This window comes from Pituophis catenifer, unplaced genomic scaffold, assembly GCF_029215685.1.
Source record: "Pituophis catenifer annectens isolate HBS135680 unplaced genomic scaffold, rPitCat1.0.hap2 SCAF_2, whole genome shotgun sequence".
NCBI lineage: Eukaryota > Metazoa > Chordata > Lepidosauria > Squamata > Colubridae > Pituophis > Pituophis catenifer.
Window position 1 is genome coordinate 209,101,669 of NW_027256882.1, and position 23,682 is coordinate 209,125,350.

The window sequence follows — 23,682 nt, forward strand, 5'->3', positions numbered from 1 at the left end:
ATCTAGAAAAGACCTTTCCCATGGGTTTAAAATTCAACAATAAAGCCAATTCTTCAGATTCATCCGATTTAATCCCACAATTGTAAATGGACTCAAATCTAAACACAGTGACTGGATTAGTAAAACAGTAGCAGGTTGGCAGCACTATTCCTCACGAAAAATATACTGACTAGGTTCAAATATCCATGTAACATAAGTCATAAACAATATATATATATATATAACATTTTAACTTAGTTTAATGTAGTCCAATCTCTGCATGGGAAGAGACAGCATAAAAACAACGAACGAAAACTACATCCATTTCAACAATTCCACTGAAACTTAATTAAAAGTTAGAATCGCTAACACAGCATTATAAAGTTAAAACACTAAAATATATTTAAATTCTTAATATTAACACTATAGGCCGGTGATGCTCAACCTCAACAGCTTTAAGACGCCTGGACTTCAACTCCCAGAATTCCCCACATGATTCAACTCCACAAACGAAGCCCTTCGGGCGTCACGCTCCCTATTTTTAAGTCATCAGCTTTCTTGAGACCAATAGGAAGAGACGGCACGCGGCGCACTCGTATGACGCCACAAGAAAGCGAGGAGCTCGCGCACTCATTGGGAAATCCGGTCCGGAGGGAAGATTCTAAACGGGGAGACGGCAGGAGAGTCCATCTGGGCAGGTGGAGGGAGGGGGGGAAGAATCTACCACGAAGTGAGAAGTGGACAATGGCTCAGCAGCATAGACGGTGAGGATGGGCATTGCAGCCGTCATGTATTTTTACTAAAGTGGCATTTGTATTATTTTTCATTATCTCTACCCCCCCCCAATCTTTATTTGGGTATTTTTAAAAGCCCATCGGGCTAAAAGGAAAGGAAGACCCAGTCACGTCTGCTCCAGCGCATAGAAGATGGAGGGTTTGGGGTGTTTTTTTAAAAAAAGGAGAAAAGAGGGCTGGCATTTGCAAAAAATGCCAGCCACGGAGGAATAGATTAATTTAGATCAAGCGCTTTGAAAACCCTTGCAGATTGATGTTGCACCCTTAAAGGAATCTGGGATTCTGCCTCTGCAAAAGATGGCAAGCGTCCTTTTGGATTTAAAAAAAATTAACGAATTGTTTTTATCATTCTCAAATAAATTGGAATAATAAAAATAATAATTTTTTAAAAATTAATTGTTTTGTTATTCTAATAAATGGAGCCGTTTCTTTCCCTTCCTTTTTCAGCATCCATCTATCTATCTATCTATCTATCTATCTAACTATCTATCTATCTATCTATCTATCTATCATATATAAGATAACAGGTTAAAGTAAAAACATAATTTGAATACATGAAAAGAGTAAGAGTAAGAGTAAAAAGAAATATTAGGACAGGGACGGAAGGCATGTTGGTGCGCTTATGCACACATTGACTGAGATGTACAGATAGTCCTTGACTTTCGACCACAATTGAGCCCAAAATTTCTGTTGCTAAGTGAAACTTTAATTAAATGAGTTTTGCTCCGTTTCACAACATTTCTTGCCATAGTTGTTAAATGAATCACTGCAGTTGTTAAGTAAATCTGGTTTCCACATTGATTTTGCTTGTCAGAAGGACTAAAGGGGGTTGCATGATCTCGGGACATTGCGACCGTCATAAATACGAAACATTTGCCAAGTGTCTGAATTTTGATCATGTGACCATAGGGATCCTGCGATGGTCATAAATGTGAAAAAATGGTCATAAGTCACTTTTTGCAGTGCCATTGTAAGTTTGAATGGTCACTAAATGAACTGTTGTAAGTCGAGGACTACCTGTATTCAAATAGGATTCCTAGGTAGGCTTCTGAGTTATTGAATCCCCGAGTGACAGAATGAAAAAGAAAAAAAATCCTGATGGCTTTTTATTGACTTGTAAATATGCTAGTAATACCTTTGACTTGAAGATTTTATAACAAACTGCCATTTCGGAGCTGTGCCTTTGTTTACTATTGTTTAGCTTAATTGTATTTATTTTTATTTCTTTTAGAATAATGACAAAAAAGCAAAACAAAACACAAAGATAATTATGATAAAATAGCATACATTGTCAAAGAAAAGCTTTAAAAATGGAAAAATACAGCAAAGGAAAATGTATATCATTTTAACACTAAATAATTGCAATTCTATATATACTCATCTAAAGCTATTATTATTCAAGACCTATATGTTTCTAATACATTTATATAAGTAGAATTTTTTAACTTAATGTATTTTGCATAAGTGAGTCCCATGTTTCATTATATTTATCTATACAAAATCTATATCTATAGGCAGTCTATCCATAGGGGGCAAGTACAATCAGGTCTACTTTGGTAATGAACATCTGCGAGAAAACAACCAAGCTCAGAGAGCACCAAGGACCCCACAGTTCAACCCTGAGCTACAAATATTCTTATCCATTGAGTGAAAGGAGCCATACATTTATCTTTTCAATGCTGTGGTATCAGTGTGATACTTTAGCATAAATAAAGGATAATGTTCTGTCTCAGACCTTTGAGTTCGCAGCATATCTAGCTTATTTAGTATCCTATGACTATCACTGAGTGTTGCATCTTATGATTTATGATGATTGTATTTATGATTATGATCATGATTTACCACTTTTGCTATTAATATGCCACCTACATATTCCCGTGTTTAACATGTAAGTAAATGTTGGTTCATGACGAATTTAAAAAGAAAGCCCCTGTAAGCCCATGAGATAAATAGGAATAAAATCAAATTAATATCTAATTTTCTTCGTGCAACACTTAAATGTAGCTAGCTTCTGCAATTTGAGGCATCATGAATCTTTGATAAATGCCTCCGTCTTATTTTGAAATCAGGCCATGAGACATTAATATTGCAGAATAATCCTAATTTGAAGGGGAATGTGGGGAATGCCTGACCCCAGAGGGATCAATAGTTTAAATCAATTGATTCATAGTAGTTATTTTAATAGAGTCTACATTCTGACATGATTTACCTTTAGCATCTCCTTGGCAGTGTATACTGTTAAGTAATGTGTATCAGTGTCAGGGCTACCTGGAATTTTATTATCTCTAAGAGATTCTTCAAAGTGAAACCAGCAGTACAATATATGAAACTCAAAAATAGGATGAAGATTAGTGTTAGCAATATTAAATGTGGAATGAAGGCTTGATTATCCAAATGGAAAATCAGTGGGTCCATGTTTGTGCCATCTTGCTGAGAACTCTTTCTCAGTTATAGAATGACCCATTGATGAATGTATAGACTTAATGCTAACATATAGTTAATTATATGTTTATTATATTTGTAATTTCACACAACTTCTGATTTGGCCCAAAAGACATGACTGGTTAAGTTCCGTGTTTCTTATAAAATAGATGACAAACTACTAAGCCTGGATATTTGGAGCTCCAAGTGGCTTAATGTCAGCCCTCAAAGTAGTCCACACCAGGAAATCAAAATCAAGAATTCTATTTTTATTGTAAAGTTAGAGTAACAGAATCTTGCAAGTCTGAAAGTGGATCTTCCCTTCCCTACCCTTATGTTCCACAGAAACATTACTACTTTGGATTCAGATTTCTTTTATCATGGTGTTCTCTAGGCCAGAGGTCCCCAAACTCTGGACCGCAGCCCACTACCAGCCCACGGCCTGTTTGGAATTGGGCTGCACAAGTTGCAGGTGAACGTGTGCATGCACACAAAATTACTCTTGCGTGAATGGTGGCCACTTGTGCCTGTGTGCGAAGCTCCCCTCGCATGAGTGGTGACTATTTGCACTCGCAGATGAAGCTCCCTCCATACGAGCGGTGTGCGTACACGTCCACCACTCGCAAGGAACTATCCCCTCTCCCCCAATAGGCCATCAAGCCAGAAAGGTTGAGGACCACTGACCTAGGCTCTGGTTCTTCCTTCTGTCTCCCAAGGTTCTTCTCATAACCCATTACTCTTAACAATCAGTGAAAATATTTACATTCAGCTAAGAAAAATGTGGCAAAGCTACTGGAATTTTATTTATTAAAAGTACAGATATAATAATTAGTGCAAATGCATTTCAAATAGAACACCTGTCCAATCTGAAGAGAGGAGAGATATCTATTAAATCTGGCTGTTACTTTATGTATGAATAAATTGCCAAACAAATGTCCAAGCTAATTCAATAAACAGTGAGTCCATTACCCAGGACAAAATCTATTAAGAAATTCAGATTTTCTTCATTGCAGTTGAAGTTTGTAAACTCAACAAACGAATTTCTTATGTCTCTTGAAGCAAATATAAAACTCATGCCCATGATTTATTTAAGGCTAAATGTGTGCTCAGTTTACTAATTCCAACATTTGTTTATTTTTTTCTGGATTATACTTCATTAATCACTGACCTTATCTGAAAACAAACCCTGAGTTTATTTTAGCCATTTACTTTTGTCTTAATATAATAGGAAATCATGGTGTATGTATGCTATAGAATAGTGATGTTTTTCAAAATATTCTTCGAAACCAGGAACTTTCTAAGAAAGCAAATTTCCATATTATGGCATATTAATAATTATAGAGTTGCATGCCTTCATGATTAAATATAAACTTGTGTCCATTGTTATAGAGCTTGGTGTAAATACAAATTGTAGCTGCTTTGCAGAAATTTAAGGGGGAAACAAAGAAGATGACATCAAACCCTTCTGGACAAGGTAAAAGTTAATTCTTAAAATAATGTCTTATTTCTCTGTGGCTATTGCAGACAGGATGTTTTTTCCCTGAGGTTCTGTGTGGATTAACATTCAAACAAACAAACACTCAGCTTCATACCAAAACTATATATGTAGCATTAATATACAGGTAGTCCTTGATTTATAACAGTTATTTAATGACTTTTTGAAGTTACAATGGCACTGAAAAAAATGACTTATGACCATTTTTCACATTTATGACCGCTGCAGCATTCCCATGGTCACCTGATTTACATTTGGGCGCTTGACAACTGATTCACATTTATGACGGTTGCAATATCCTGTGGTCATGTGATCATGAGTGAATCTTTGGCCTGGAGTAGTGTGTGTGTGTGTATATATATATATGTTTACATTTCATTTAATTTTTTCTTATTTGAACCAGAGATACAGTACATAACCTTTTGCAACCTTCTGACAAGCAAAGTCAATGGGGAAACCAGATTCACTTAACAACCATGTTGCTAATTTAATAACTGCAATGGTTCACTTAACAAATGTGGCAGGAAAAGTCATAAAATGGCAACACTCACTTAACAAATTTCTCACCAACATAAATTTTGGGCTCAATTGTGGTCGTAAGTTGAGAACAAGCTGTACTGTGATAGGAATGAACAATTAGTAGGAATTTCTTGGAGTCCCTTTCTTTGAGATCCCTAGGATCACTCCCGTTTAAATTACACCAAAAATTGATATATGATTTTAGTGATTTGATTTAGACTCCAGGCTGACTGAGTGTCTCACAACATAAACAATACTGAATAAAAATACAATAGAAAATAGAAAAGTTAGAGAACAAGATAGCAACTCTGGTCAAGACATCAAAACTCATACAGCCTTATTCAAGAAGGGGTCCCAACCACCTTAGCTAGGATCTGGGAGAACATCCAGGTCTCTGAAGCCCTTCAGAACAGCACCCTAACACAGATATCGCCCAGTGGTGAAAATTTGTTACTATCGCTTAGTGGGGGGTAATGTGACTGGGTGGATGTGGCCAATTTTTTTTTAACTTTTAAAACCATTTTTCCTACAACCTCTTCAGCGAAGAGGTTGTAAAACAATGCTTTCAAAAGATTCTGACAATCCCAGCTGAGTTGCCAGATCGCCAGAGGCATTTTTTCTTTTAAATGCCTCTGACGATCAGGCAACTCAGCTGGGATCGTCAGAGGCTTTTAAAAGAAAAAAGCCTCTGCCCATCAGGCAACTCAGCTTGGATCATCAGAGGCATTTAAAAGAAAAAAAGCCTCTGCCCATCAGGCAACTCAGCTTGGATCTTCAGAGGCTCTTAAAAGCATTTTTTCTACAACCTCTGAAGAGAAAAAAAAAAGTGTTATTTAATTTGATAAGAAAATCCTACAGTCCTAGAACTATTTTCGTACAAATTTTCTGAACATATGAATTGACTTTTACCTTTCACCTTCGCTGTTGTAAATTAAGTGAAGTTAATTTTCTTTATTATGCATTGAATATATTATACGTAGGGTTTTTTATTGGAATGATTTATAGGCAGTTTCTGCTGCAACAAAATTATATAGCAGCACATTTATTTTCTAAATTTTTTTGTACAATGTCCTTTAAAATTGACTCATTAAGTTATCTGACCTTATTACAGAGCTTTCAAATTGGTCTTTACGAAGAGATAGTTCTCTTGGGGAAAGTTTTCAGACACAGTTTTATTTATCATTTAAATCACTGTTCCAAAGCCTTAAAATAACCAAAGGGCATCCATTAGTCTATAAGTATGGATTTCTCCAAAGACTCCCTATTCATAAATCATTCTGTATCACATGCTTCTCTCTATGCCACTGTCGTTGTTAAAGGCAAGTAAAATACTACAGTTTAATAATTCAAAAGAACTTTAATGAGTAAAATGAATTTTCTTTAATTATTACCGAACATTATGGGACAATATGTCCATAGAAAGTGAAAGATAATTGGCTTGTTGATTGCAATTCTAAAAAGCACAATTAAACCATTATAAAAGGTATAGTCTCTCTCTAGGGTTGCATTGCTGAGAAACTCCGTGCTCAGGTGTTCACAACAGAGGGACATAATGTTGTAGTGCAGATACAATTCTGAAAATGATTCCTAAGAGCAACCAAACTCAAACTTCTTTTGTGTTTCGTTTTATTAAGAAGCTACCCTGATAATAAGACCTCCCCTGATAATAAGCCCAATTGAGCGCATGGCAATAAGGCCAAGCGCTTATTTCAGGGTTCAGCAAAAAAATATAAGACAGGGTCTTATTTTCGGGAAAACACTCCTTACTTTAATGGTATAAGTAAAGAGAGGAGAAAAGGGGTAACAGGTAGTCCTTGACTTACGACCAATCGCTTAAGGACCATTCGAAGTGACATTTGTCATGAGAACATAAAAAAAAAAAGATATCTCAGCCCTAGGGAATGTAGAAATCCAAAGAAAGAGAAACTGAAAACTGTTACAGGCAGTTCTAAACTTACGACAGTTCATTCAGTGAACGTTCAAAGTTACAACAGCACTGAAAAATGTGACTTACGACCATTTTTCACAGTTACGATCTCTGCGGTATCCCCATTGTCACATGATCAAAATTCAGGTGCTTGGCAAATGGTTCATATTTATGATGGCTGCAGTGTCCCAAAGTCACGTGATCACCTTTGTTAACATTGACAAGCAAAATCAATGGGGAAAGCCAGATTCAGTTAACAACTAAGTTACTATCTTAGCAAGTGCAGTGATTCACTTAACAACTCTGGCAAGAAAGGTGGTAAAATGGGGCAAAACTCACTTAACAAATGTCTCACTTGGCGACAGAAATTCTGGGTTCAATTGTGGTCGTAAGTAGAGGACTACCTGTACTCCTTAATTGGGTTAGATACAGGTAGTCCTCCACTTATGACCATTCATGTAACTACCGTTGAAGGTTACTGTTAATGGTGCTGAAAAAAAGTGACTTATGATCCTACTTTCCACAGACAAACATCACAGCATCCCCAAAATCATGTGATCAAAATTTGGGCATTTGGTAACCTCCATGTATTTACGACATTTGCAGACTCTTGGGATCAGGTGATCATTTTTTGGGACCTTTCCAGGGGGCTTCTGACAAGCAAAGCCAATGAGGAAAGCTGGATTCATTGAATGACTTTGTGATTCCCTTAACTACCATGGCAAAAAAGGTGTAAAATCAGTCACAACCCACTTAAACGCATCGCTTAGTGATGGATGTTCTGGTCCCAATTGTAGTCATAAGTCAAGGACTGCCTGTAATAAATACAGGTAGTCCTCAACTGACAACAGTTCATTTAGTGACCGTTTGAAGTTACAATGGCAAGGAAAAAAGTGACTTATGACCGTTTTTCACAGTTTCAACCTTTCCAGCATCCCCATGATCATGTGACCAAAATTCAAATGCATGGCAACTGGTTCGTATTTATGATCGTTGCTGTGTCTCAGGTTCATGTGATCACCTTTTGTGACATTCTGACAAGCAAATTCAATGGGGAAGCGAGATTCATTTAACAACCAGGTTATTAACTTAATAACTGCAATGATTCACTTAACAAAAGTGGCAAGAAAAGTCATAAAATTGGGCAAAACTCACTTAACAAATGTCTCACTTAGCAACCTAAACTCTGGGCTCAATCTAGGACTACCGGTAAGTATTGTGGATGTTTGCTTTCAAGAGGAATATCTTCATTTTTCTTTCTGAAAGATCACTTTGGAAAAGTTTTAAGACAGCCAAGTTTATTGATACCATACCATTTTGACATTTACATTCCTCTATTTTTTTCCCCCAGGCTTTCAGAATAAAAACAGGGTTGCAATCTTGGCTGAGCTAGACAAGGAGAAGAGAAAACTTCTGATGCAAAATCAGTCTTCTACTAATCACCCTGGAGCCAAGTAGGTTATGCTCAAAATCTTGTCTCTGGACCACATGCTCATAGGTTCTGATCATAGCGGTAAATAGGGACAAATAACCACACACACACACACACACACACACACACACACACACACACACACACCCCAGTGGTGGGTTGCTCCCGGTTCGCACCGATTCGCAAGAACAAGTAGTAAAAATTTGTAGTAGTTCAGAGAACCGGTAATAACGTTGGCTGGCCATGCCCCCGAACCGGTCCCCAGCCTGGTCGCTGCTTGCTTACCCCACCCACCTCATCAGAGGGTTTTTATTTTTTTACTTTTAAAAGCATTTTTTCTACAACCTCTTCCGCTGAAAAAATGCTTTTAAAAGTAAAAAAAAAACCCCTCTGATGATCGTGCGGCTCAGCTGGGATCGTGAGAGACTTCTAAAAGCATTTTTTTCTGCAACCTCTTCAGCCAAAGAGGCTGTAGGAAAAAAAAATGCCTTTAAAAGCCTCTGGCGATCCCAGCTGAGTTGCCTGATCGTCAGAGGCTTCTAAAAGCATTGTTTTTTCTGCAACCTCTGAAGGTTGTAGAAAAAATGCTTTTAAAAGTAAAAAAAAAAAAAAAAAAAAAAAAAGTTGGCCACGTCCACCCAGTCACATTACCCCCACCAAGCCATGCCCACAAAATAAGCCATGCCCACAGAACCGGTAGTAAAAAATTTTAGAACCCTCCCCTGACACACACATATATACCGCACTGTAACAATTGGGAGCAGACTGCTTCTTGCAAGCCTCTAAATGTATACTTGCCTTGTACAGGTAGTTCTCGACTTACAACAGTTCGCTTAGTGACTGAAGTTACAACGGCACTGAAAAAAAGTGATTTATGACCATTGCAGCATCCCCATGGTCACCTGATTTACATTCGGATGCTTGACAACTGGCTCACATTGATAACGGTTGCAGTATCCCAGGGTCATGCGATCACCTTTTGCAACCTTCTGAGAAACAAAGTCAATCAGGAAACCAGATTCACTAAACAACCAGGTTAATAATTCAATAACTGCAGTGATTCACTTAACAAATATGGCAAGGATAGTCATAAAATGGGACAAAACTCACTTAACCAATTTCTCATTTAGCAACATAAATTTTGGGCTCCATTGTGCTCAGAGGTTGAGGACCACCTGTATATTCCAATTCTCATCTTTGTCCTTTCCAACAGAGGAGGAAAATATTTGAAACATTTTGAAATTTCAGTTTTTATATTTGAGTGCATACACACACACACACACACACACACACACACGTGTATATATACACAAAGATATATACATACACAATTTACAAAACACCCAGTTTCACCTCACAGAAGTGATCAGAAATAACCTATGCATTAAACTCTGTCCTAAATAATGATTAAGGTACATCTTGGATATGTTTTGTGGCAGAAAATTTGCATATAAAAGTCTTACATATTTCTTTTCAAACCAAGATTGCAAAGTATGTCAAGTATTTTATATGCAAATTTTCCCCAGATTGAAAAGTAAGTAGGATCTACTTGGAAGTAGTTAGGGAACAGGAGTTGCTAGGGGCCTTGAAGTACGTTAATGAGGTTCAGGTATTGTAACCGAATTTTGAAAGCCTGTCAATTCTCTCAGCTTTAACTTATACAAGTAGGCAACCATAATTGGGGTCAGAATTTCTGTTGCTAAGCAAGATAGTTGTTAACGTTAGTCACACCCAATTTTTCTACCTTTTTTGTCATGGTTGTTTAAGTGAATCACATACCGTATTTTTCAGAGTATAAGACCCACCTTTTTCCGCTAAAAGGGGGTGAAAATTTAGGTTTATCTTATACACCGAATATAGCCCTGCCCACCCACTGGCCCCCACCCTTTGGCCTCTGCCTCCCAGCAGTTACCTCCTTGCAAGCAAACAGCAAGAAAAAACAGCTCCTTTCAGCTTCAGCACAGTCTAATTAGCACAAGTTGATTGTATCGGTCTCCCGACTCTCAGCTGATTTGCTCTCAGCTGTTTTGCGCAGGGCTCTGCTGCTTGCTGCAAAGAGGTAAATTGCTGGAGCAGATTTTTTTTTTCCTTGTGCAAATCAAGCTATGCTGAAAACAAAAATGAAAGTAAAGCAGGCTGTTTGCTGTTTGCTGCAACGAGGCAAAATTGCTCAGAGGCAGAGGGAGATTTTTTTTCTTCTTCTTTTCTTCACCAAAAAAGGTAGGTGTGTTTTATAATCCGAAAAATACGGTAGTCATTTAGTGAATCCGGCTTCTTCCTTTGACTTTGCTTGTCAGAAGCCAGCTAAGAAAGTAGCAAATGACAATCCCATAACCGCAGGATGCTTGCAAATCAGCTTTCATAAATATGTCCTGGTTGCCAGAGCACTCAAAATTTGATTATGTGAACTTTAGGGATGCTGCAACGATCATAAGTGTGAGATTCCGTTGTAAATTTTTCAGTGCTGTTGTAACTTCAAACCGTCAATAAATGAATTGTTGTAAATAGAGGATTACCTGTACCTAACCCAATCAAGGAGGAGTTGTTTTCAATTTCTGCCTTCTACATTTGTAGAATTGAGATATCCTTTTTTCTTTTTTTTAATGGCTCCACATTTTCCTGACATTGCTTATACACATGACAACATAAGTAAAAACTGAGGGTTTGGAGCACCAGTTTATCAAACTTTTATGAAAGAATCTCAATATTGTTAATCTAGGACTATGATGGTGAACCTATGGCACGTGTGCCATATCTGTGGGCACGCGAGCGTTGCCCTAGCTCAGCTCCAGCACACATGTGTGTGCCGGACAGTTGATTTATGGGCCTTTCAGGCCCACCGGATGCCAGGAAACGGGCCATTTCCGGCCTCTGGAGGGCCTCCGGGGGAGGAGGGGAGGCTGTTTTCGCTCTCCTCAGGCTCCTAGAAAGCCTCTGGAGCCTGGGGAGGGCAAAAAGCAGGCCTACTGGGCCCATTGTGCCATTGCGTGCCAAAAGCAGGAGGAGCACAGGGGGGGTCATGCATGCATGCACAGGGGTGGGGTGCATTGAATTATGGGTGTGGGCACGCACACGCGCGACTCCTGCACTTTCCCCCACTTTTGGCACGCGACGGCAAAAAGGTTAGCCATCACTGATCTAGGACCTGTCAGAACTATGTTCTTCAGTTATATGGTGTCTGTTTTTGTCTAATGCTTCTCATAAGGACAAAATCCAAATTGGGAACTGTGTTCTTACAAAGTAGGAAAAAATGAAGCTGTTGTAAAACAGGTTTTTTTTAAAAAAAAAATCTTCCTTTTTCTTGTGTAATGTGTTTAACGTCTTGATGAAACATGCTGCATTGGATTGGATTTCTGAACTTTGAATTTTGACCCAAATATATTCTGTTTCTCAGAGGACTAACTACAAAAGTAGCTCATAATTGAAAGATTTTTTATTTTTTTAAAAAAATCTTGGTTAACTATCCAGTTTTCAGAATAAGTGGAGCAGGGTTGTTAGTCTGCAATCTGGTTATTCTGTTAATTGTCCTTAGTGAACACAAGTACTTTGGGTTGTCTTTCTCTGGACCTTTTCCCATAAAAAATGGGAAAAGAATGGTATAGCCTTTCTTTGCTTACTCTCTGTGGTGTTGAACTTTATCATGATAATATTAAGTGGCTCAGAGGGGAAACAAAAAGCAACACTTAAATAGTTTGTCTTCCTTTATGGCACGTCTAAACTAAAGTAAAACTAAAATTTAATAGGATTGTTACTATAGTTGCATGTTTCTGCTCTGAAACATATCAACAAGATATGTTACAAAGAGGCCTTGCTGGGACCCTATCTCAAGGGGAAAATCTTTTCCTGTAGTTCTGCAGCCACTCTACCAAATATACGAATTCCCCAACATGAGCAGAAATGGGCAGATTTACAAAAGAATTGCAAGAGAAGGACAATACCAATTACTATTTAGTCTGGCAAAGGTGGTATTCCTGGTTAGAGGGAAAGATAGGACCAATAAATAATACTTTTTGTCAATCTAACCAAGAAACACAGACAATTATGTAAGAGGCAAAATAGAATGATGGTGTAGATAAATACCTAGAAGGATTTCTAGAAAGTTATAAAATGTAGTTGATATTTTCATAAAAAAGAAACCTTGGATATGTATAAATGTCTAAATAAGTAGACATTTAAAATAGATACGTGTAGATAAAAATAGACGAAATAGAAAACAACCACCGATGCAACAGCTTTGAGAAGTCAGTCAGTGGACTGAATTAGTGTTGGTCTGTTTTTTCTTTTGTATTGTCTTAATGTACCCATGTTTGTATGTATTTTTGTTTTGTGTTTTTGTTTAACTTATAAAACCTTAATAAAAAAACTATTAAAAAAAAAAAAGAATTCCCCAACATGAAGTCCATGGGCTGCTGGTTAATGCCGTTGTTTTATTCAGGTACTTTATTCAGGCAAGACACTGGGTGGCACTGTGAGAAAGGAAAAACATGCAACATAGGGGAGAGGATCTATTCTCCCACATGTCTTCTAGCCGACTTGTTTTTGATTTATAGCCAGACATTGTTCTTCTTTATGTTTGAGCTTGAATGCCATTAGCGGAGCAAGTCTTTCCAGAGCAGAACAGACCATCCCATTTGACTTTGTGGTTCTGAGCACGTTAGATTTCTCTTCAAATCTTCTCTTTTTAAAAAAGGAACATCCATGAAAGTTTTGACTCTGGGATACCTACCACAGACCTTTGCATTGATCCTGTGCTCTTTCTCATCTCCACTGCCTTGGTGTGATGTGGCTCTTTCCCCCCTTCTGTTATTTACAGCATCTCTTTGGCCAGGTCCTCCCTTAACAAGGATTTTCGGGATCACGCCGAGCAGCAGCACATAGCAGCACAGCAGAAAGCTGCTTTACAGGTATGTTCTCCTGGTCAATGCTGAGCTAAAGGCTTGCACAGCTTCATAGAGGTCAGTGGTTTTGGTGGTGAAGGACAGATAAAATTTAAGGGGGGAATATTCCTACATTTCTCTTAATGATAGTCTCTTCCATTGAGATTCTTCTTCCATTGGGAATTACTGGAGGCTGTCTAACAAGACCTGTAACCAATTTGGGATGTTAACCCCAATCTTCTGAGGTTCATATTCACTTTTCAGTCTTTTGCACTCAGCCGACCTTCAGACATTTATTGCAATTCCTGTTTCAGTTTCTCTGAAATGATTGCGTGATCATCTTTTTAAAAATGGTATACCAGCATTTAGTCTAAGTGCTGTGTCTGTACTTGGGCACAATGTCCTTGGTAATGCTCCAACCATAGAAATAATGCTCAGCTCAGGTGTGTGCACTTGCCTGTGCCCATCCAGAAGAAACAAACAGGCCAAAACAGTTGTGGTAGAATCCACATGAGCTTAAGAATAAAATCACACTGTGCTCATTCTGTGCCTTGGAAAGTATGGGCTACATTCAATATTTCATGATGCATTTCTGATTGTGAATCAAAAATTCCCCTTCTCTCTCTCACAGTCCTGCTATGTGCACCACAGAACTGCAAAAAGTTAATCTTCCACAGCAGATTTCAGAGAGGAAGATAAGGGAAAATACACAAAAGAGAGAATCAGATTTTGCAACAATGCATTTTGGAAAATGGGCACAATTGAATTATTGTTAGGAATAAAAATTAATGTTCCTCACAAAAGCTTAAAGCAGGCAAGTCCAATCCACGGGTGCCAAGCTACATTGTGGACCTCGACAGGGAGTAATGTGAGCCCACAAGATAATAAAAAGATATAAGAAAGAAAGTTTGTTGTTTATATACATTAACTATATTATATATTTTATATGTAGCCCAAGAAAATGACTCTTCATTCAGTGCGGCCCAGGCAAACCAAAAGTTGGACAATCGTGGCTTGGAAACTGCTTAAATACAAAATGAATGCTCTTGATACGATTTTGGTGCTGAAATAAGAGACGGGATTATGTCTGCTCATTCTGTGTCACGCTATTTTTTTTATTTTAGATGAGCACATGTGTATCTGCTGGAGATCAGCTGGAATTCAAGCTACAGTATATTGGGAGCCTGTCTCAGTCCAAATGCTCCTAAAGAATTTCATTAGCAAGTAGACAAACGGCCTTTGAGGAAAATCCTTGTCAGATTTAAATGTCCAATTCTGACTTTTACTAGGCCTTGGCTGACTTTTATATCAAAATGATATAAAATTGTGTGTTGGGCACTGAAGTTTATAGCTGAATCATTTTGAAACTGTTTAGTGGGCATCTTTAGCTGGGATGGCAATGGTGATGGGATTTGCTTTTATTTGCCTCGTGTATAATTTTCAAACAGGTGTATCTATTCCTTTTTCAGCACGCTCATGCACATTCTTCAGGATATTTTATAACACAAGACTCAGCCTTTGGGAATCTTATTCTTCCTGTATTACCACGGCTAGATGTAGAGTAAGAGAAAATTCATGAAACAGAAAATACCTGGATTCATCTAAGCTGCTTTTTCAACTTTCAGGCAATCATTTGTGAGAAGAAGAACTGAAAACTGTTCAAAACGGTTTTGATTTTGAATTCCTGGTATTTTGTTTTTGAGAGACAACATAAAATGTATTCTGGAAATTCCCTGCTTTTATTTTCCTATTACATATGTATTGGCATTTATAAAGAACTTGTTTTCATTTTCTAACACACATGAATAAGGCTTTAAATCAGAAAATTGAGGAGGGAGGGAAATACAGTGTCTCCGTAACAGAAAGATCTATAACTCTTACTACCCATTTGTTAAATCGATTATACATTTTACTGGTGAGAATAGTTCTTAATACCGTAAAGAGTAGAATGTTGGGGTTTACAAATTCAATGAGAAATAACCATATGCATGGGACAAATGTATCAAATAAATTTAATATTTAACATAAATGGTTAGTTGAACTCTTTTCAAAGGCTTCCATCATAAAACAGAATCACCTGGAAAAATAAACAATCGCAACAGAAAGACAGGTGCAAAAAGAATATACGATTCCCCAAACCAAGATGATTTCATTTCATGAGGTTTTGATACTGTGATCGCCAGGGACTTTCTAAAAGATTAAATTGAAAGTACATATTTTAAGACAAGATTCATCTAATTGTATGTAACTGGTGGTTGGCAGTGTCTCATTTGTGCGAGTCTCATAGCCAGAATCTGGCATTTGTCTCCTTCCTTTTTCTTCCACGAAGGAAAACTTCATGCACAAACAAGATTGAGACTTCCAAGCGGACAGATGGTCTTAGCAGTTGGAGCAAATGCTACCTGCTGAATTCCTGCTTATCGTGTAGCTCTTAAGAAAAAAAACCACACACTAAAGCATACACTGGAGATAAATGGCATCATTCTGGTGTAGTTTTCTGTTTTATCATGAACATTTGTTTGTTATACACAAAGTTAGGACTACATTTATCTTATCCAGCTTCTTGGCTTTTCAGCATCTCCTCTTCTGGATGTGCTGCCAGCAATGGACAACAGCGATCAGAAGTAGATTCATGGGAGACAAGGGACAGATGTGCTATTATTGAAGCGCCTTCTGTTTCCTCAGCTATAAGCAGAAACAACCGCTACCAAAAATGTTGATTAACAGGCACGCTCAAGTGAATGTGCGACCGTTCTTAGGCTAGTAGCATACATTTGTACACCAAGGATTCCTAAATGTTTTGCCATCACCTCTCCCTTTAGTGTAATCTTAATATACACACCTCCAAATCAACAAGGAAAACAATACAATGAAATGTTGGGAAAGGTGGGCTTATTGTAACAATGTAACTAGAAAGTTCTTCACACCTGCCTTGGAGTCTGCATCTCCCCAAGAAAGGTGCAATTTACAGTTTGGGAAACCCTGATGTACAAACTGGGTAGTTAATAATATCTCGGAAGCCTCACCAGTTTCACAGAATAAGCCAGCCAGACTAAGAATTTGACAGAATTTTATCATTCTTTGGCATGGGAATTTTGACGAAAGTCTCTTCCCAAGAAATCCCATTGTAATTTGTTGAGAGCATTTATACTTCCTGTTCTTGAGATTTCTAATACCAAATATTTCAGTACTCTTGAATAAGGACAGTCCCAATTATAATTTGTGATGTTTCCTTCCTCAAATTATTGTATGGTTCTTCTTGATGTTTCTTGTTAGTGCAGATGATGGAGAAAACTGCCTAAAGAGTGCCTAGATGTAGCCACCTAAACTCACTCTGACTGAGGCAGCATACAGTTCAATGAATGAATGACTACACAGTATTACAGTGGATATAAAAGGCCAAACACGCTTTTTAAAATGCCAGGTTTCAATAATAATCGTACTATTTGTAAAAGTGATCCAGTCAATGTTTATTACAAGTTAGTACATAAAGTGGATATAGAAAGTCTACACCTTTGTTAAAATGCCAGGTTTTTGAGATGTAAAAAAATCAGACCAAAATAAATCACTTCAGAATTATTTCTACCTTTTTTCCAAAGTGTGTTTTTTTCTCCGGGGGGGATGCCTGTCAGCTTTGGAAGCCATATTAGGCCGGAAGCTTCCAAGCTGCTATCTTTTCATGTGTGGGAAAGTAGCTGTACAATATAAGCTGTACAATTCAATGGAAAAACAAACTGAAATATTTAAGGTGGGAAAATTGCAGTAAAAATGCATATCCAGGCACAGAATTTTAGGTAGGAAACTGATGGGAAAATTTGCAGCTGAATGGATGTTCCTTGGAATGCAAAATTACTAGAAGGCCAAATCTGTACTGTAAAAAACACTGATACGTTAAAGGCAAAAAAATAACTTTGGGTGAAGGGAAGTTCTTGGCTAGCTGGCAGCTCTTCTAGAATGTGACTTTTGCAGGAGAAATAATTCTTAAAGATTCACCACTTTGATCCGAGGAAGAGGGTGATTAAGAAATATGAAATATAATTAAATACTTGACTTACACCCAACATTACTGTTGCTAAACGAGACAGTTCTTAAATGAGTTTTATCCCATTTTACAACATTCCTTGCCACGGTTGTTAATGAATCACTGCAGTTGTTAGTAACATGGTTGTTAAGTGAATCTGGCTTCCCCATTGACTTTGCTTGTCAGAAGATTACAAAAGGTAATCACGTGACCCCAGGATACTGCAACCATCATAAATATGAGTCAGTTGCCAAGCATCTGGATTTTGATCATGTGACCATGCGGGTGATGCAATAGTGTGAAAAGCAGTGCCGTTGTACCTTTGGTCACTAAATGAACTGTAAATCGAGGACTACCTGTAAACAAATTTAAATGTTCTTTTTTTCATTGAAAAGCCTTTTCAATGAAAAAAAGTTCCCTCCATCTAAGATTGGCTGATCCCAGAGATCCACTTTGGTGACTGTAACCTGCTTATTGAATATTCTCTTCAACTATCTCTTTCATTTCCCCAGGCATTCTGCTCCTGAGTCTGTGAGCTGTTTTTAAATGATAAATGTTAAACCTTTATTCAGCTTTTAGTTTGCTCTGCTCCTCTTTTCCATTTTCTATTAATCTTTTAATCACGCTCCTTCTGATAGTTGTCTTGCAAGTTTGGGTCTGGTGGCTCAGCAGACTGATAGCATTGTGATTAACACCAGCTGTCTGCAATTACTGTAAGTTCGAATCTCACCAGGCTCAAGGTTGACTCAGCCTTCCATCCTTTCTAAGGTAGGTAAATTGAGGACCCAGACTGGGGGCAATAAGCTGATTTTGTATAAAATATACAAAAGTATGAAGGCTATTGCTTAATGCATTGTAAGCCGCCCTGAGTCTCCGGAGAAGGGCGGCATATAAATCAAATTTAAAAAAAAAGTTTAAAATAAAATAAATGGAGGAAAGACTTTTTATGTATCACCCATCTTTCTTTGTACACTGAGAGTTTATGTACCGAAGATAAATTCTTTGTGTCCACACTTGACCAATAAAGAATTCTATTCCTATTTTATTCCTATTCTATTCTATTATTCTATTCTATTCTATTCTATTCTATTCTATTCTATTCTATTCTATTCTATTCTATTCTATTCTATTCTATTCTATTCTATCCTATCCTATTCTATTCTATCCTATCCTATCCTATCCTATCCTATTCCTTATTCCTATTCCTATTCCTATTTCTTTTCCTATTCCTATTCTATTATTCTATTCTATTTCTGTTTTTTTTGGGGGGGGGGTATCTGTCCTTTCATTTGCTGGGTACCCAGTACAAGGTGGAAGGAGGTACCTCAAAAAAAACAAAAACAACCCAAGATAAAAGTGTTGCTTCTTGCTTTGAAGCCACGTATCCTCAAGAATTTGGAACTCTTATTGTAGACATTGTCTCATAATTTTCAACAATTGGATAAGAACAAATCTGAATCTCTTAGTTCCCTTTCCATCTCCCCGGTATTTTGACCTTATCTTTCTCTTTTTACTCTGCTTTCTGTGCTTGTGAAATAATCAAATAATCAATCCACCGGAGTAATTTTGATCAATAACAACAACAACAAAAGCTCCCAGTCTTTCCATCACATACAGTAGTAGATTGAAAATACACTATTTCCTTGGGGAAATCTTAGCAGATGCTGAGCAGAAAAAAACACTTAATGACATGTCAATATACTGAACAGCTTCATTATACGCTGAAAATAGATGGATGAGATGTACAATCCTTGAAAAAAGACAACACACATTTTCTACTTTAATAGAAAATGATTCTATTAAAGACACCTCTATTAGTCCCTGCAAAACTGGAGGAATTACCTGATTTTTTTTTTTTAAATTAAAGAATGAATAAATCAAAGGGAAGTTAATACAATGTTTAGGCAAGTGCTAGCTAGCCTCAATTTCTCTATGTAACTCAGCTACTTTTACAAATAAAAGTATGAAGGAGCTGTAGCCAGTGAGTCAATTTATTATAGTCTTAGACCAAGGGTGTTAAACTCGCATCACAGCATTGTCACATGACGTATCGCAACTTTTTTTCCCCCTTTGCTAAACTGGCACGGAAAGAGCACAGAAGTGGAGAGGAGAGACAATAAAGTGGGTGTAGAAAGTAAACAGAAAGATTATAGCGTTGTCTATCCAACTGCTTCGTATTGATCCAAATTGTGCATCCCTTTCATCTTGGTGATTACCACTTTTGGGGCTTCTTTGAGAGTGATCACTTATTCCAAGAGATATAAAATATAAGTAGACCTCAACTTACAACAGTTTGCTTAGTGATCGTTCAAAGTTACAACGGCACTAAAAAAAGTGACTTATGACTGTTTGCCACACTTACAACCATTGCAGCATCCCTGTTGGTGAGTACTGACCAGGTCATCGGAATCACAATTACTGAGGCGAATTGCGTTCCACAGGTAACGTTTAATGTACATGCAACGATTCAACTGACAGGCATAATAACAACGAAAACCTCGGCTTGACAGCCCTTATATACTAGCTGTCAAACGGCTAACCAATCATGAAACAGAACGTTACTTCTCTTTCCACTAGGGGGCCGGCTCCTGGAGCAGACTCAATACATTACACCTGTGATCACATGATTTACATTTGGATGCTTAGCAACTAACTCGTATTTATGACAGTTGCAGTATCCTGGAGTCATGTGATCCCCTTTTGCAAACTTCTGACCAGCAAAGTCAATGGGGAAACCAGATTCACTTAACAACTTCAGTGATTCACTTACTAACTTAACAGCTGTGGCAAGAAAGGTCGTAAAAGGGGGCAAAACTCACAACAATTTTTTCACTTAGCAACATAAATTGTGGGCTCAGATGTGGTCTTAGTTGAGGGCTACCTGTATATTGGATTCCTTACTGCTAAGTTTTAAAGAAGCGATGAAAGTCTTACAGTTCTATGTTGCTTTTAATTGAGAAGATGAGCACACATTCAGTTGTTTGTTAATTGAATGAATTTGTTCTACTGGGCCTTACATGATATGTTTCCATCTGTAATGAGATTTGGATGCATCTAACATTTTTAGTTTTATATATGAGAGGCTGTATCCTAAAAGGATGTAATAACTCATGTAGTACAGCTTTGACTACATGAACTCACAGCTGGTTTAATGACCAAACTCCAAAAGTGCTTGTTAATAGCTCCAGTTTAGAATAGAATGGAATGGAATGGAATGGAATAGAATGGAGTGGAATGGAATGGAATGGAACGGAATGGAACAGAATAGAATTCTTTATTGGCCAAGTGTGATTGGACACACAAGGAATTTGTCTTTGGTGTATATGCTCTCAGTGTACATAAGGAGAATAAAATACATTCATCGAGAATAAAAAGATACAACACTTAGTGATAGTCAAGGTTACTAATAAGCGATCAAATGGTACTAGGAAACAAAAACAATATAAAGTGAAAGATACAAGCAATATGTTTATACTAATAAGTGGGAAGAGATAGATACTAGTAAGGAAGAGAATAATAATAATAATAATACAGGCTCAGTAAATTATTTGATAGTGTTGTGGGAATTAGTTGTTAAGCAGAGTGATGGCAGTCAGGAAAAAACTGTCCTTGTGTCTAGTTGTTCTGGTGTGCAGTGCCTTATAGCATCGTTTTGAGGGTAGAAGTTGAAACAATTTATGTCGAGGATGCGAGGGGTCTGTAAATATTTTCACAGCCCTCTTTTTGACTCGTGCAATATACAGTACAGGTCCTCAATGGAAGGCAGGTTGGTAGCAATTATTTTTTCTGCAGTTCTAATTATCCATTGAAGTCTGTGTTTGTCTTGTTGGTTGCAAAGCCAAACCAGACAGTTATGGAGGTGCAGATGACAGATGACAGTTTGGAGCGGAACATCTATCTGGGAGGCTTCATTGCTCTGCGCTGAGCACTGTGCTTGGTTGAGGCGATGCATAGTGAAACCAAGTCCCATGAAGAACAATTAAACATTAAAGAATCTGAACAAATTCAGCCTAAAGAAGGGAGTTCTATGGAGAGATATGATAACAATCTTCAAATATCAAGTTTTGTCACAAAGAAAGGGGAGCAGACTGATTCTCTTTTGCGCCAGAGAGTAAGACAAGAGCCAACAAGTTAAAAATACAAGTCAGTTCTTAAGAATAAAGCAAGTCACTGGAGGAGCTTTCTGACTATGAGCTATCAGCCAGGGGAACAGGAGGACCTTCAGAGTGGCAAGTTCTCATTTATTAGAAATATTTAAATGAAGGCTGGATGGTCATCTCTCAGAAATGCTGTGGTAGATTCTGCACTGAGCAGGCACTTGGTGCAGAGGCTTCAAATAGATCACTGATAGTAAAGGTTTTGGGCTTGGCATGTCAAAAATTCAGAAAATGCCTTCCTTAACTCTTCTGGCATCTCCCCCTCTCTCCCCGCTCTCCCGTTCCCTCCCTCCCTGCCCCCCCATCACACACACATACACCAGACAAAAGAGAAGCAATCCGTATCAAAGAGTGATAATTTATTATTTAATAAATAAGTACTTATATAATTGTGAATATTTTTCGTAATGTCTAGCCAAGGCAGCTCCAGGTTGCATGAAGCCTGGAAAATTCAGAAAATGCTCTTGCAAGGCCTTGCAATCTCTGAAAAAAAGGGAGGAAGTACCCCCCCATTCTCGCAAGAGCCAGACACTGTGTAAGAGCAGGGCCCTCTCTCGTGACTACCAGAGGGTCTGTGACTACCAGGGGGTCTGTATCAGGGGTGGGTTCTACTTACCTTTACTACCCGTTTGCAATGGCGCGCGCAAGAGCGAAGCAAAGCGAGTGCTCATCTGCGCATGCGCAGAAGCGTTTTGATGACATCATGGTCAGTGGGCGGAGCCTCCCGCCGGTTTTACTACCGGTTCTATAGAACCGGTGCGAACCGGGAGCAACTCACCAGTGGTATGTATGCTTGGCATGTCACTGAAAATTGACATGGCATGTGACATATGTGTCATTGGTTTGCCAACACTGGACCAGATTAACTCTAAGGTCATTTCCAACACTACTTTTCTATACAGTTCCTCCAGGCTTCTTTTATCAGTTTTTGTAGCCTACCTATCTTAAAACTAAAAACTTTGCTCTTAGCAACGAAGTAATTTATTTACATTCGAATCTTCTGAGAAAATTTTCTTGGCATAAGTACCAGCCTAAGGAAAAAAAATGCTTTTAAAATACTCCTATAAACAATTGAAAAAATGCAGTCTTTTGTGGTGACAAAAGGTAGAGTTGATCTTACTGGGTTCATTTTTCAGATGTTTACTGCATACATTTTATTTGAATGTATTCATGCCCCATTAAAAGGAAGGTGTCTACATCGCTTACCAAAAAAAATCATTACAATATTTTAATTTACAATGTAGAATCTGCTTAAGGCAAACAGTGCAATGCATAACAAAACAGAGCACACCATAGCATCAGATGAATATATAGAGCCTAAAAGCAAACATTTAAAGCGCTGCTCAAGAGAGCAATTATCCCAATGCCATGTTCTCTGGCAAAATTGTGCCATTAGTGGACTGTGGCTATCTGAAAGGTCATTAGCTATTTCACTCAGTTTCATTCAACAAGCACCTTATGCAAAAGATAGGAAGATACATATAGGAGAAGATGGACTTTCTGCTACGCTCTTCCCAACTCATTTCAGTTTTAGAGATTAATATCAGCATTTGAAATGGGCCCATCAGCCTCAGAACCATACAGGTACTCCTTGACTTACAACATAATTGAGCCTGCCCATTATGTCCGTAAGTTATAATGGTCATAACATGGGATGGTCACAATATCAACCTGATTTTACTTTGCTTTTTTTATCTTTCTTTCTTTCTTTCTTTCTTTCTTTCTTTCTTTCTTTTTTTCTTTCTTTCTCTTTCTTTCTTTTTTTGCAGACATAAGGTGGCAACTGACACACAGCATCACGAGGCAGGTATGACTTCAGTTTTTGTAGGCATTTGAGCTTTCATGTTAGAAAAAAAAGTGAGTCTCTCAAGTGTCTAGAGAATTCTTACGGTTGTTACCAAGATGACAGTGTGTTCTGTGCAAGCTTTGATATATTGCTGAATTTTAGCAATTTTCCTATGAAGCAGTTCTTGAAAGCTGCATTTCTTCCTGTTAGCTGCCCACTTCTACCACGCCACTGCTGGCAATTTTGGCAGCCAGAAGATGCTTCTGTGTATGAG

General features: G+C 37.9%; 1 protein-coding gene across 2 annotated transcripts; it reads left to right on the plus strand.

Moving 5' to 3' along the window:
- Positions 1 to 627: 627 nt before the first annotated feature.
- Positions 628 to 15,473, plus strand: INIP (INTS3 and NABP interacting protein). Of its 2 annotated transcripts, none has more exons than XM_070938557.1 (5): positions 628 to 743; positions 4,584 to 4,668; positions 8,487 to 8,589; positions 13,381 to 13,471; positions 14,914 to 15,473. In XM_070938557.1, the coding sequence occupies exons 2-5, from the start codon at positions 4,644 to 4,646 to the stop codon at positions 15,007 to 15,009; spliced, it is 315 nt and encodes a 104-aa protein (XP_070794658.1). In that variant the 5' UTR covers positions 628 to 743; positions 4,584 to 4,643; the 3' UTR covers positions 15,010 to 15,473. The 2 variants fall into 2 exon arrangements, with proteins under 2 accessions (XP_070794658.1, XP_070794657.1); XM_070938556.1 differs by having other exon boundaries at positions 14,397 to 15,005.
- The last annotated feature ends 8,209 nt before the right edge of the window (positions 15,474 to 23,682 follow it).